Source organism: Vombatus ursinus, unplaced genomic scaffold (genome assembly GCF_900497805.2).
Source record: "Vombatus ursinus unplaced genomic scaffold, bare-nosed wombat genome assembly UNPS02014812.1, whole genome shotgun sequence".
Lineage (NCBI taxonomy): Eukaryota > Metazoa > Chordata > Mammalia > Diprotodontia > Vombatidae > Vombatus > Vombatus ursinus.
The window spans coordinates 34,413,175-34,425,469 of record NW_020954590.1 but is presented as its reverse complement, the minus strand read 5'-3'; the positions used below and the strand labels follow the sequence as shown (position 1 = coordinate 34,425,469).

Below are 12,295 nucleotides of genomic sequence, written 5' to 3'. Positions count from 1 at the left end.
ATTGACAATCAAGATTTAAAACATTTCAAATTTTCTTAATATCAACATATGTTTTAAAAATGAATAATGGAAGAAAAATATATGGGTTAATCTGTCTAGTACATAGAATCTGTAGATTTTAGAGATTTTGTATTGTGACATTTAAAAATTACCATTACTAAAATAAAGTGAAAATTAAAATTACTAAAGTGGATCTACTTAAAAATTGAGATGAGTGATTCATGGCTTCTGGGAGCCAGGATGTTGGAGTAAGCAGTAAATTGCTGTAACTCTCCCATATTCACCTCCAAACAACTCCAAAACAAATCCTGGAACAGCAGAACCAGCAAAAAGACAGAGTGAAACAATCTTTTGGCCCAAGAAACTCAGAAGAGTGGCAAGAAAAGTGTCTGTCCCTTGGGTAAAAGGGGAGTGCGTTCCAGGACAGGAAGCGTCTCAGCAGACCAGTGGGAGATCCTGAGCTCCAGTGTGGTGGAGCAGGCAAATGCCAACATCAGGACTCCCCACATGCCTCAGCATAGCCAAGGGAACCCTCAGACTCCAGCTCCCAGAACCACCAAGAGCTTCAGTGTAGCCCCAGGCAAAAAGGCATCCTCCAGCATGAGCAGATAGTAGGCCAGACCTCCACTGCTTCAGTGAAGCCCCGGGGAAAAACAGAAACACCCCACTGGGCCTCAGCACACGCCACACACCACCACTGGGACCCCAGCTCAGCACCAGGTAAGCTGTCAGACCCCCTACAGCCTCCAGCAGCACCAGCTATCCCTCACCTCATCACTTCAGCACAGCACAAGACATGAGGGTCCCTCGGGCCTAAGGGCAACATCAGTGCTACACCAGGTAAATTTCCAGCACCTGCAGCCACTGGCACAAGAAGCCTGTGACAGTGCTCCTTCCACCCCAGGTTCAAAGTTCTAATTTAAAAGAAAGGAAAAAGGCCAAGAAAAAAAAAAGATGAGCAAAAACAATAGAATCTAACCACAGAAAGTTATTACGGTCACAAGGAAGACCAAGACAGAAACTCAGAAGAGGACAACAATGTCAAAACATCTATGGGCAAAACCCCAAAGAAAAACAGGAAGTGGTGTCAAGCCCAGAGCTCAAAAAGGAGCTTAAAAATCATATAAAAGAGGCAGAAAAAAAAATGGGAAAAGAAACGAGAGTAATGCAAGAGAATTATGAAAAAACGAGTCAACAGCTTAGAAAACTGCTTAAAAGGTAGAATTGGCCAAATGGAAAAGGAGATACAGAAACCCACTGAAGAAAATAACTCCTCAAAGAGTACGATTAGCCAAATGGAAAAGTACAACAGCTAATTAAGGAAAAAACACTTAAATTTAGAAATGGGCAAGTGGAAGCTAATGACTCTATGAGACATCAAGAATCAATCAAATTCAGAAGAATGAAAAAATGGAAAAAAATGTAAAATACCTCACTGGAAAAATAAAATACCTGGAAAATAGATCCAAGAGACACAATGACAGAATCACTGGACTACCTGAAAGTCATAATCAAAAAGAGGACCTGAACACCATCTTTCAAGAAAGTATCAAGAAAAAGTTCCCTGATGTCCTGGAACCAGAAGGCAAAACAGGCATTGAAAAATCCTGTAATTAGACATGAGCACCCCAAATGGACCCAGGATGGTGACCCACTGCATGAGCCGCCATTCTGGGCAGCACCTATTCACAGAGGATGAGCTTCCACTGTCCCTTGGCAAAGAGGCAGTCACAGGGAAAAGGGAAAAACCAAAACCACTCAGATAACAATGGAGATAAAACTTGAGATGGCTTACGAGTCTTTGAACAGAGATGGAGATGTGGACAATGATGACAGCACTCCCAAGAAACCCAAGTGGGAACCCCAAAACTGGAGACTCGCAGCTGGAGAATATCTGAGAAATGAGGAAGTCAAAAGATGTGCCTATTGATCACACGGGAGCTGAGCAGTGTTGTGACCAAAATGCTCCTCCATAGGTGATGTGATACCAAGTGCTACTGTCACTGATGCTGTCCAACCAGACCAAAGACCAGGTCACAGCAGCTGCCATATGGCGGCTTAAGGAGAGAGGCCTGACTCTAGACAGCATCTTGCAAATAGATGACAATACCCTGGGTCAACTCATCTACCCAGTTGACTTTTGGAGGAGCAAAGTGCAGTACATAAAGCAGACAAGCAAGATCCTGAAGCAGCACTATGACAGTGACATCCCAGCCACTGTGGCAGAGATAGTGGCGCTTCCTGGCATTGGACCCAAGATGGCACATGTGGCAAGGTGGCAGGTATCTCAGTGGACACACATATACACAGATTGAAATGGACCAAGAAGGAAACCAAGTACCTTAAGGAAACCTGAACTGCCCTGAAGGGCTGGCTGTCAAGGCGACTGTGAAGAAGATTAACTGGCTGTTGGTAGGCTTTGGCCAGCAGACCCGCCTGCCAGTGAACCCTCAGTGTGGGGACTCCCTCAACTGAGGCCTGTGCCCAGCAGCACAGAGGCCTTGAAGAAGACTACAGCAAAGACCCCTCTAGTGTGGTGGTATGGGGGTCGGATGGACAGCCAGCTAGTGTTGGAACTCCTGTCAAGTACCTAAGACTTGTACCCCCATTGGGTCTGTTTAATAAAGTTTGATGTTTTTTTGTGGAAAAAAAATCCACTGTTCACCTCAGGAAAGAGACCCCAAAATAAAAACTCCAAGAACATTATAGCCAAATTTCAGAACTATCAGGTCAAGGGAAAAATACTACAAGTGGCCAGAAAGAAACAATGCAAATATCAGGGAGTCACAATTAGGATCACACAGGACTTGGCAGCTGCAACATTAAAGGACTGGATGTCATGGAACATGGTATTTCAGAAGGCAGTGGAGCTACAACTTGGTTGTAGGACTTCAAGAATCACTCACCTGGCAAAATTAAGCATAATACATCAAGAGAAGAAATGGTCATTCAATGAAATAGCAGGATTTCAAGTTTTCATAAGGAGAAACCAGAACTAAACAAAAAAAAAAAATGACCTCTAATATAAAGACCCAAAAGAAGCATAAACAGGTAAAAAGGGAAAAGAAAACATAAGAGAGTCAATTGAGCTAAACTATTTACACTTGTACAAGGGAAGATGATACTTGTAATTCTTAAAAATTGTAGCACTAACAGTACAGCTAGAAGGAATATACATAGACATAGAGTACGGGTATAAGGTGAATTTGAGGGAATGACAAAAAAAATTAAGGGATGAGAAAGAGGAGTACAATGAGTGCAGAAGAAAGGAAGAGGTAGAATGGGGTAAATTATTTCACATGAAGAGGCTCAAAAGACCTATTATAGTGGAGGGGAAGATGGAAGGGTGGGCGACAAGCATCACTTGAACTTTACTCTCATTAGTATTGGCTCAAAGAGGGAATCATATACACAATCAGTTGAATGTAGAAATCTATCTTACCTGACAGGGAAGTAGGAGAGGAGGAGATCAAGTAAAGGGGGGATGGGGACTGACAGAAGGGAGGGCAGATCAGGAAAGATGGTAGACAAAAGCAGAATACTGGTGAGGAGGGAAAGGGTGAAAGGAGAGAGAGAACAGATAGGAGGAAGAATAGGATGGAGGGAAATACACAAGGTAGTAATCATAATTGTAAGGTGAATGGGATGAACTCTCTCATAAAACAGAAGTGGATAGCAGAGTGGATCAAAAACCAGAATCCTACAGTACGTTGTTTACAAGAAACACACTTGAAGCAGAGAGACACACACAGAGTAAAGGGAAGGGGCTGGAGAGGAATCTATTATGCTTCAGCTGAAATAAAAAAAAGCAGGGGTAGCAAGCCTTATCTCAGCCAAATAAAAGCAAAAATAAACCTAATTAAAAGAGATAAGGAAGGAAACTGCATCTTGCTAAAAGGTTATCATAGACAATGAAGCAGTATCAATACTAAACATATATGCAACAACTGGTATAAGCAACCAAATTCTTAAAAGAGAAGTTAAATGAGTTACAGGAAGAAATAGAGAGCAAAACTATACTAGTGGGGGACCTCAATTGTCCCCTCTCAGAACTCTATAAATCCAACCAAAAAACAAACAAGAAAGAAACCAAGGCGGTAAATAGAGTAGAAAAGTTAGATATGACAGACCTTTGGCATGATTTAGACATAAAAGGTGACACCATAAACAAAGCAGAAGAGCAAGGAATAGTCTACCTGTCAGATCTGTGGGAAGGGGAAGAATTCATGAGCAAATAAGAGATAGCATTACAAAATTTAAAAGATAATTTTGATCATATTAAATTAAAAAGCCTTTGTACAAACAAAACCAATGCAACCAAGGTTAGAAAAAAGCAGAAAGATGGGAAACAATCTTTACAGCAAGTGTCTCTGATAAAGGCCTCATTTCTCAAACACATAGAATACTGAGTCAAATTTGCAAGAATACAAACCATTCCCCAATTGATAAAGGATCAAAGGATATGAACAGACAGTTTTCAGAGGAAGAAAAAAAAAGCTATCCATAAGCATATGAAGAAGTGCTCTAAATCACTTTTGATTAGAGAAATGCAAATTAAAACAACTTTGAGGTACCACCTCATACCTATTAGATTGGCTAATATGACAGAAAAAGAAAATGATAAGTGGGAAAATTGGGACAATAATGCACTGTTGGTGTAGTTGTGAACTGATCCAACCATTCTGGAGAGCAATATGGAACTATGCCCAAAGAGTAACCAAACTGTTCATACCCTTTGATCCAGCAAAACCAAAGGTCCATATCCCAAAGAGATTATAAAAAAGGGAAAAGGACCTACATGTGCAAAAATATTTATAGCAGCCCTATTCATGGTGGCAAAATATTGGAAACTGAGGGCTTGCCCATCAATTGGGGAATGGCTGAACAAGCTGTGATACATGAATGTGATGGAAAACTACTGTCCAGTAAGAAATGATGAATAAGCAGATTTCAAAAAGACCTGGAAAGACTTGTATGAACTGATGCAAAGTGAAATGAGCAGAACCAGGAAAACATTGTACAGAGTATCAGCAACACTGTGTGATGATCAACTATGAATGACTCAGCTCAGCAACATAATGATCCAAGACAAGTACAAAGGACTCATGAAGGAAAATGCTATCCATGTCCAGATAAAAAACTGATGGACTCTGAGTGCAGATTGAAGTATATTTTTTTCACTTTATTCCCTCTCATGTTTTTTTTTCTTTTTATCTATTTCTTCTTTCACAAATATGACTAATATGGAAATGTTTTTGTATGATAGTACATGTATAGACTATATATCAAACTGCCTACCATTTTCAAAAGAAGAAGGGGGAGGGAGAGACAAAGGAAGAAAAATTTGGAACTCAAAATCTTATAAAAATGAATACTAAAAATTTTCTTGACATGTAACTGGGGAAAAAATAAAATAATATTAAAAAAGAGGAGAAAAAATAAAGATCACTGGTCAATGAAAAAAATTCAAATTATAATGAAAATGTTTGATTGAGGATCAGTTTCTTTACAAAACACAATGGCTCTTCCCCCCATTTTCATTCTTTGGTAGATTTTTTAAACATCTAACAATGCTAATTATCTTCTTGTGAAAATCATTTCTTAATTTCTTTGATTAATATCCCTCGTTTTCTTCTTACTTCATGGCCCAATAAATGTCTTTCTTTTACTGTCTTCTTGCCCAGCTCCTTGATTGTTGTTATTCCTCTGAAACAGCTAGACTCCTGCTCTTTTCTCTAATCTCTCTTTCTCAGAAGGCTATTCTACTCTAATAGCTGAAACAATGACTTCTATGTGGATGACTACTAAGGCTGTCGTTCTGGTCCTTATTTTCATTAAGCTCCATTTCTACATCTGTAGAACTTTAAACTTCAAAAAACTTTTAAAAAAACTTTAAAAAAAATTCAATTTTATTTTATTTTTAATTCTGAATTCTCTCCCTGTCACGTCCCTAATTCCCCAACCCATCGGGAGTGTTAAGCATATAATATATATTCAATAAATATTTGCTGAATTGAAGACCCACATTCTGAAGTAAAATAACAGTAAATTACACCACCTATCTTACTCAATTTAGGCTGTATGTGAAGCTGTCTTACACTAGTGGGTCCATATGGAGTTCAAAATTTAGTAGATGGTCTCCTGAGCAGCAACTCTCACTGAGCTAAGTGTTACCAGCATCTTGGTTTGGCATCAGCTACTTGTAGACATCATTCTTTACATGCACAGTCTTCAAATCTACCCTTTTTTCTTCTCTACCACAATTGTATGACTCACTCCATTTAACTTTAAAATGTTACACTGGATGTTAAAAGATATCTTTATGAACATTACCTTTTCATTTGCAGCATCAATCTGATTTTGTTTTTCAGTTGTCAGCTGTAGGAGTTCTGCGTGATGGGCTGCAACCATTGATTCAAGTTGTTTTCTAAAACTATCATCTATAGAATGAAGCTTTTCCATTGTAGCCCTATAGGAAGCATGTACAAATTAGTCTTTTTCTTTGGTAGTTTTACTTAATTATTTTCTAAAAGGATATTTTCCTACAAACATAAATGCCTGCTTCTAAACACAAGAAATTCCAAGGGTTATTTAAAACTAAATTTTACTTTTGATTTTGAAGACTTTTGTCTCTTTCTTCAATGAGTTTCTTTTCCTTGGTTTCAAATTTTTCTTTCATTTGTTTAACTTGTGCCTCAAGACCACTTAGTAGTTCTCCTTTATCTTGCCACTTTTTATTAATTGCACTGAAATGAAAGTTAAAAGAGTTTAGAAAGAAATGTTCATGTCAATTTAATATACCATAATAGCTTTTCATTCATTCAGAAGGCAGCAAGGCAGTGTAGTGGATAGAGTTCTGATCTTGGTGTCAGGAAAGCCTGAGTCCAAATCCAGCCACAGCTACGTACTAGCTGTGTGACCTTAGGCTAAAGTCATTTAGCCTCTTTTGCCCTACTTTTTTCATCTGTAAAATGGGAATAATAACAATAACACCTACTTCCCGGGATTACTGTGAGAATTAAATGAGCTAATATTTGTAAAGTGCTTATTAGCACAATGCCTGTTACAAAGTAGGTGCGTAATAAATGCTAGCTATGATAATGATGATGATGATGATGATGATATTGTCTCATACCTGTAGGCTTTCCCAATTTCCTCAAGTTCTGCTTCCTTTTCCTTCAACTGCTGTTTTAGGTCCTCTTTTCTCTCACAGTGCCGCTCCAGTTTCTCCATTAGCTCTTCTAGTTGTGTGGCTTTTTCATTAAGCTGTTCTCGAGTATTTTTTTGCATTTCAATGATTTCCTCTTGTAACTTTCTAATATGTTCATCTCTTTCCTGTAAGTTCTTTGCAAAAAAAAAAAAAAAACAATACCATATTTTTTACTGTCCCTGAAATGTCTTTGTTTTGCTACTTTACAAGGTAATAATATGAGAAAAAGATATCTTAAAAGTTAAGAAAATAATTTGGAAGTTTACTGTGTAAGACATTTGAGAAAACATTTACTATGAAATTTGTAAAAAAGGCAAATAACCAATAGTTGTTTATATTAAATGTGAACAAGCATTATCAAGAATTTTTATCTTTTATATTTTTTATTATTATTTCACTAAGTGATAAATTATGAACAAGATGCACTTGTTTTTTTAAAAATAAACTCCAGGATCCTGTTAGAATCCCAATTTTGATGGTGTAGTATGATGAAAATAATAAAATGTATACCTCGTGCAAAAGTAACTAGAAGTTTTAGAAGGTGGAATAAAAAACTAAAACAAAAATTAAAACTAAATACATGATGGTTCATTCTAAAAAAGGTTATGAATACATGTGAGCTGTGAATAAAAATAAAAATTAAATTCATATGTTGTAAATCTCTGTTAAAAAAGCTTGGAGGTGGTAGTGGTTACAGTTGCTTTATAAAAAGGAGGAGGGGGCTTCACTGTTCAAGATGTTGGATACTTGTTAATCTGGCAAATTGACAGATATATGGGGAACACTGATGCTCCCTACCTCATATCATCGAACAAAGTAAAAAATTGTAATTACTGCCAGCATCCTATTGTACACCATTTGAAGTGAACACAAGAAAAATGTGTTCCTACTGGTCAGGTAAGGACTTCATTTGAGTCTGCTAATTACTACCTTTTTCTTCACCTAACACTAGAACTGATGTGCTGAAAACAGTAACTGCAAAGACTGTTATCAAAATCCTACTAGATACTACTTTTCTATTTCTAACTTTCCCCTTAGCTCCCCATGAGTACATATAAGCATAGTCAAAATGTTAATTTTGGTGTCCATGGAGCATTGAGGTCCATCATCTTTTGCTAAGACATGAGTTCCATTGTAATACTGAGTGTAATTATCTTCTAAATCCATTAAGAACATCAACTGAGAGGTGGAGCTAAGATGTCAGAGTAGAGGAAGAACTCTGCAAAGCTCTCCCAACATTCCTCTCCAAACAACTTTGAAATAATGCCTCAAATAGAATTCTGGAGTGGCAAAGCCAACAAAAGATCAGGGAGAGACATTTTTCCAACCCTAGAAACTTAGGAGGTTGGAAGGAGTGATCTGTGATAGGGGTGAAGGCTAGCCCACAGACTATGTGAATGCAAAATCAGTGGTGGGACTAGGTAAGAAAGCAGCAGTTTCAGAAGTCAGAGATGAGAAGGATACATAGGAACTGGTCAGAAAGAGATTACAGGGGAGCCCTGTGCCAGATGTAGTAATGGACAGTATTTGGCAGCTCCATTGCCTATACTCACTTCTGAATCACAGTTCAAGAGTAGAGAGAAGCATTTTTGGTCAAGAGGGAACAAGGTCCCTGAGGAGCAGTATCATTTCCAATCCCAAGTGATCAGGAGTCCTTCTTGGGTAAAGACCACAGTGAAGACCAAGAGAGCAGTGATCCCACCTCTCCCCAGAAGACACCACTTTGGAAGCACCAAAAACTTTCAAAGCCCCAGAACAACTAGTTCTGAAAATAGCAGTGTGAAAAAACCTGAAGCTTGGGACAGTGCCATTCCACCCCACCATGCAAGGAATAGAGCCTAACTTTAACATAACGTTCAAAGCCAAGAAACAGGGTGAAAAAATGAGCAAAAAACAAACTAAAAAAAGATCCTCACCATAAAAAACTACTATGGAAGGAAGGAAATGACAAAGAAGATCAAAAGACAAATTCAGAAGACAATGAAGTCAAAATAACTACAATCAAAGAAAAATATAAATTGGACATCAGCTCATCAAAAATGCCTAGAAGAGCTAAAAATGATTTTCAAAATCAAATAAGAATGGTAGAGGAAAAATTAGGTAAAGAAATGAAAACAAAGGAGGAAAATTATGAAAGGACAATTGACAACTTGGTAAAATAGGTACCAAAAATACTTCAGAAAATAACACCTTAAAAAACAGAACAGGCCAAAAGGAAAAAGAGGTACAAAACTTCATTGATGAAAATAATTCCTTAAAAATTAGAATTGGGCAAGTGGAATGATTCAATGAGATATCAAAAAATGATAAAACAAAGTAAAAAGAATGAAAAAAAAACAGAAGAGAGATCATTTAAAGAATCATTGGACTACCTGAAAACTATGACCAAAGAAAGAGCATAGACATCATATTAAAGGAAATTATAAGTCAAAATTGCACCAGTGTGCTAGGAACCAAGATAAACAGAAAAGGGTAAACAGAAATTGAAAAAAAAACCACTAATAACTACCTGAAAGAAATCCCCAAATGGAAATTCTAGGAATATCATATCCAAATTCCAGAGCTCCAAGTTAAAAGAGATAATACTTCAGACAGCCAGAAAGAAACCATTCAAATATCATGGAACAACAGCGATCACACGAGATTTAGCAGATACCATTTTAGGAGTGGATAACTTGTAATATGATATTCCAGAAAGTAAAAGAGCTAGGATTACAACCAGGAATAACTTACCCAGCAAAACTGAGTATAATCTTTCAAGGGAAAAAATGGATATTTAACGAAATAGAAGACTTTCAAGTATCCCTGATGAAAAGACCAGAGCTGAATAGAAAATCTGATTTTCAAATATAAGATTCAAGAGAAGCGCAAAAAGGTAAACATGAAAGAGAAATTATAAAGGATTCAATAAAATTAAACTATTTACATTTCTATATGGGGAAGATGATACATATAACTCCTAAGAACTTTATCATTATTAGGGCAGTTACAAAAAGTCTACATAGACAGAGGGTGCAAGAGTGAGTTGTTCATGTTAGGATGACATAAAAAAAAGATAGGGGATAAAAGGGATGCCCTGGGAGAAGGGCAAAAGGAGAAGAAGATGGGCAAAATTATCTCAATAAAAGTGGTATTCAAGGAAAAGATTTTATGGTGGAGGGGGCAGGGGGATGTTGTAGGGTGGGCAATGCCCAAACCTTACTTTCATCTAAATTGGTTCAAAGATGGAAAATATATACATATATATATATAGATAGATAGATAGATAGATAGATAGATAGATACTCAATTGAGTATAGAAATATATCTTACCCAACAAGGAAATAGGAGGGGAAGGAGATAAGGGAAAGGAGGGGGGGTGATAAAAGGGAGGAAAGATAAAAGAAGGCAGTGGTCAGAAGTAAAGTTGACTTTGGAGGAGAGACAGGATGAAAAGAGATAGAGAAAAATAAACAGAAGAAAATAGGATGGAGGGAAATGCACAGCTAGTAATCATAACTGTGGAGGTGAGTGGGATGAACTCACCCTTAAATGGAATCAGACAGCGCAATGGCTTAGAAATCAGAATCGAGCAATATGTTGTTTACAAGAAACACACTTGAAACACAGAGACACATACAGAGTTAAAATAAGGGGCTGGGGCACACAATCTACTATGCTTCAGCTGAAGTAAAAAAAGCAAGGGTAGCAATCTCAGACCAGGCAAAAGCAAAAATAGACTTAATTAAAAGAGATAAGCAGGGGAATGGGTGGAGCCAAGATGGCAGAGTAAGATAGGAACTTGCCTGAACTCTTCCAAATTGACCTCCAAAAAGCTGTAACATCTCAAAATGAATTCTGAAGCTATAGAACCAACAAAAGAATAGGGTGAAACAATTTTCCAGCCCAAGAAAACTCAGAAAGTTAGCAGGAAAGGTCTGTCTCACTGGAGTAAAGGGAGAATGTAGTCCACTACATGTAGCATCTGGGCAAGCCATCAGCAGGCCATGCCCCAGCAAGTCAGCAGCTGGGCCCCAAGCCCTGGGACAGGCTAGCAACAAAGCCCTGAAGCCCGTGGCCCCTGGTGCAGCCAAGTGCTAAGGGCCCATAGCCCCTGGCACAGCCCAACAACAACACAGTCCATACAAGAAACTTGGACAGCACCACAGGAGCAGAGCCGAACTTTAACATAAAGTTAAAAGTAAAAAAACAATAGGTTGAAAAAATGAGAAAAAAAAATTTTAAAAAAGAACTTGACCATAGAGAGTTACTATGGTGACAGGGAAGATCAAAACAGAACAACAATGTCAAAATGCCTACATCTAAGGTCTGAAAGAAAAATATGAATTAGTCTCAGGTTCACAAAGAACTCTAGGAAGAGCTCAAAAAGGATTTTTAAAATAAAATAAAAAAGGTAATAGAAAAACTGGGAAAAGAAATGAAAGTGATGCAAGACATCACGAAAAAAGAATCAATTGCTTGGTAAAGAAAGCACAAAAAAGATGGGAAAAAATGTACAAAAATTCACTGAAGAATACAACTCCTTAAAAAGTAGAACTGACCAAATGGGAAAGGAATTACAAAAGATCACTGAGGAAAATAATTCCTTTAAAAATTGGAATTGGACAAGTGTAAGCTAACGACTCCATGACACATTAAAACTCGATCAAAAAAATCAAAAGATGAAAAAAAAGAATTGTGAACTATCTCATTGGAAAAAGAACTGACGTAGAAAACAGACTGAGGAGAGATCATTTAAAGAATTATTGGACTACTTGAAAGTCATGATCAAAAAAAATAGCCTAGACATCATATTTCAAGAAATTATCAAGGAAAATTGCCCTGATATCCTAGAATCAGAGGGTAAAATAGAAATTGAAAAAATCCACTGACCACCTCCTGAAAAGGATCCTAAAATGAAAACTTATAGGAATATTATAGCCAAATTTCAGAACTCCCAGGTCAAGGAGAAAATACTGCAAGCAGCCAGAAAGAAACAATTCAAATATCATGGAGCCACAATCAGGATTACACAGTATTTAGCAGCTTCTACATTAAAGAACTGGAGGGCATAGGAATATGATATTCTAGAAGGCAAGGAATTAC

General features: G+C 37.5%; 1 protein-coding gene and 1 pseudogene across 1 annotated transcript in view; one reads left to right on the top strand and one right to left on the bottom strand.

The window, feature by feature from the left end:
* LOC114053937 (leucine-rich repeat and coiled-coil domain-containing protein 1-like) overlaps nucleotides 1-12,295 on the bottom strand; it is a 55,425-nt gene that overhangs the window by 304 nt on the left and 42,826 nt on the right. The window contains 3 exon segments of the mRNA XM_027877081.1: nucleotides 6,334-6,469; nucleotides 6,609-6,746; nucleotides 7,136-7,344. Of these exon segments, the coding sequence (XP_027732882.1) occupies nucleotides 6,334-6,469; nucleotides 6,609-6,746; nucleotides 7,136-7,344 (483 nt within the window).
* On the top strand, nucleotides 1,573-2,505 carry LOC114054052 (annotated as a pseudogene).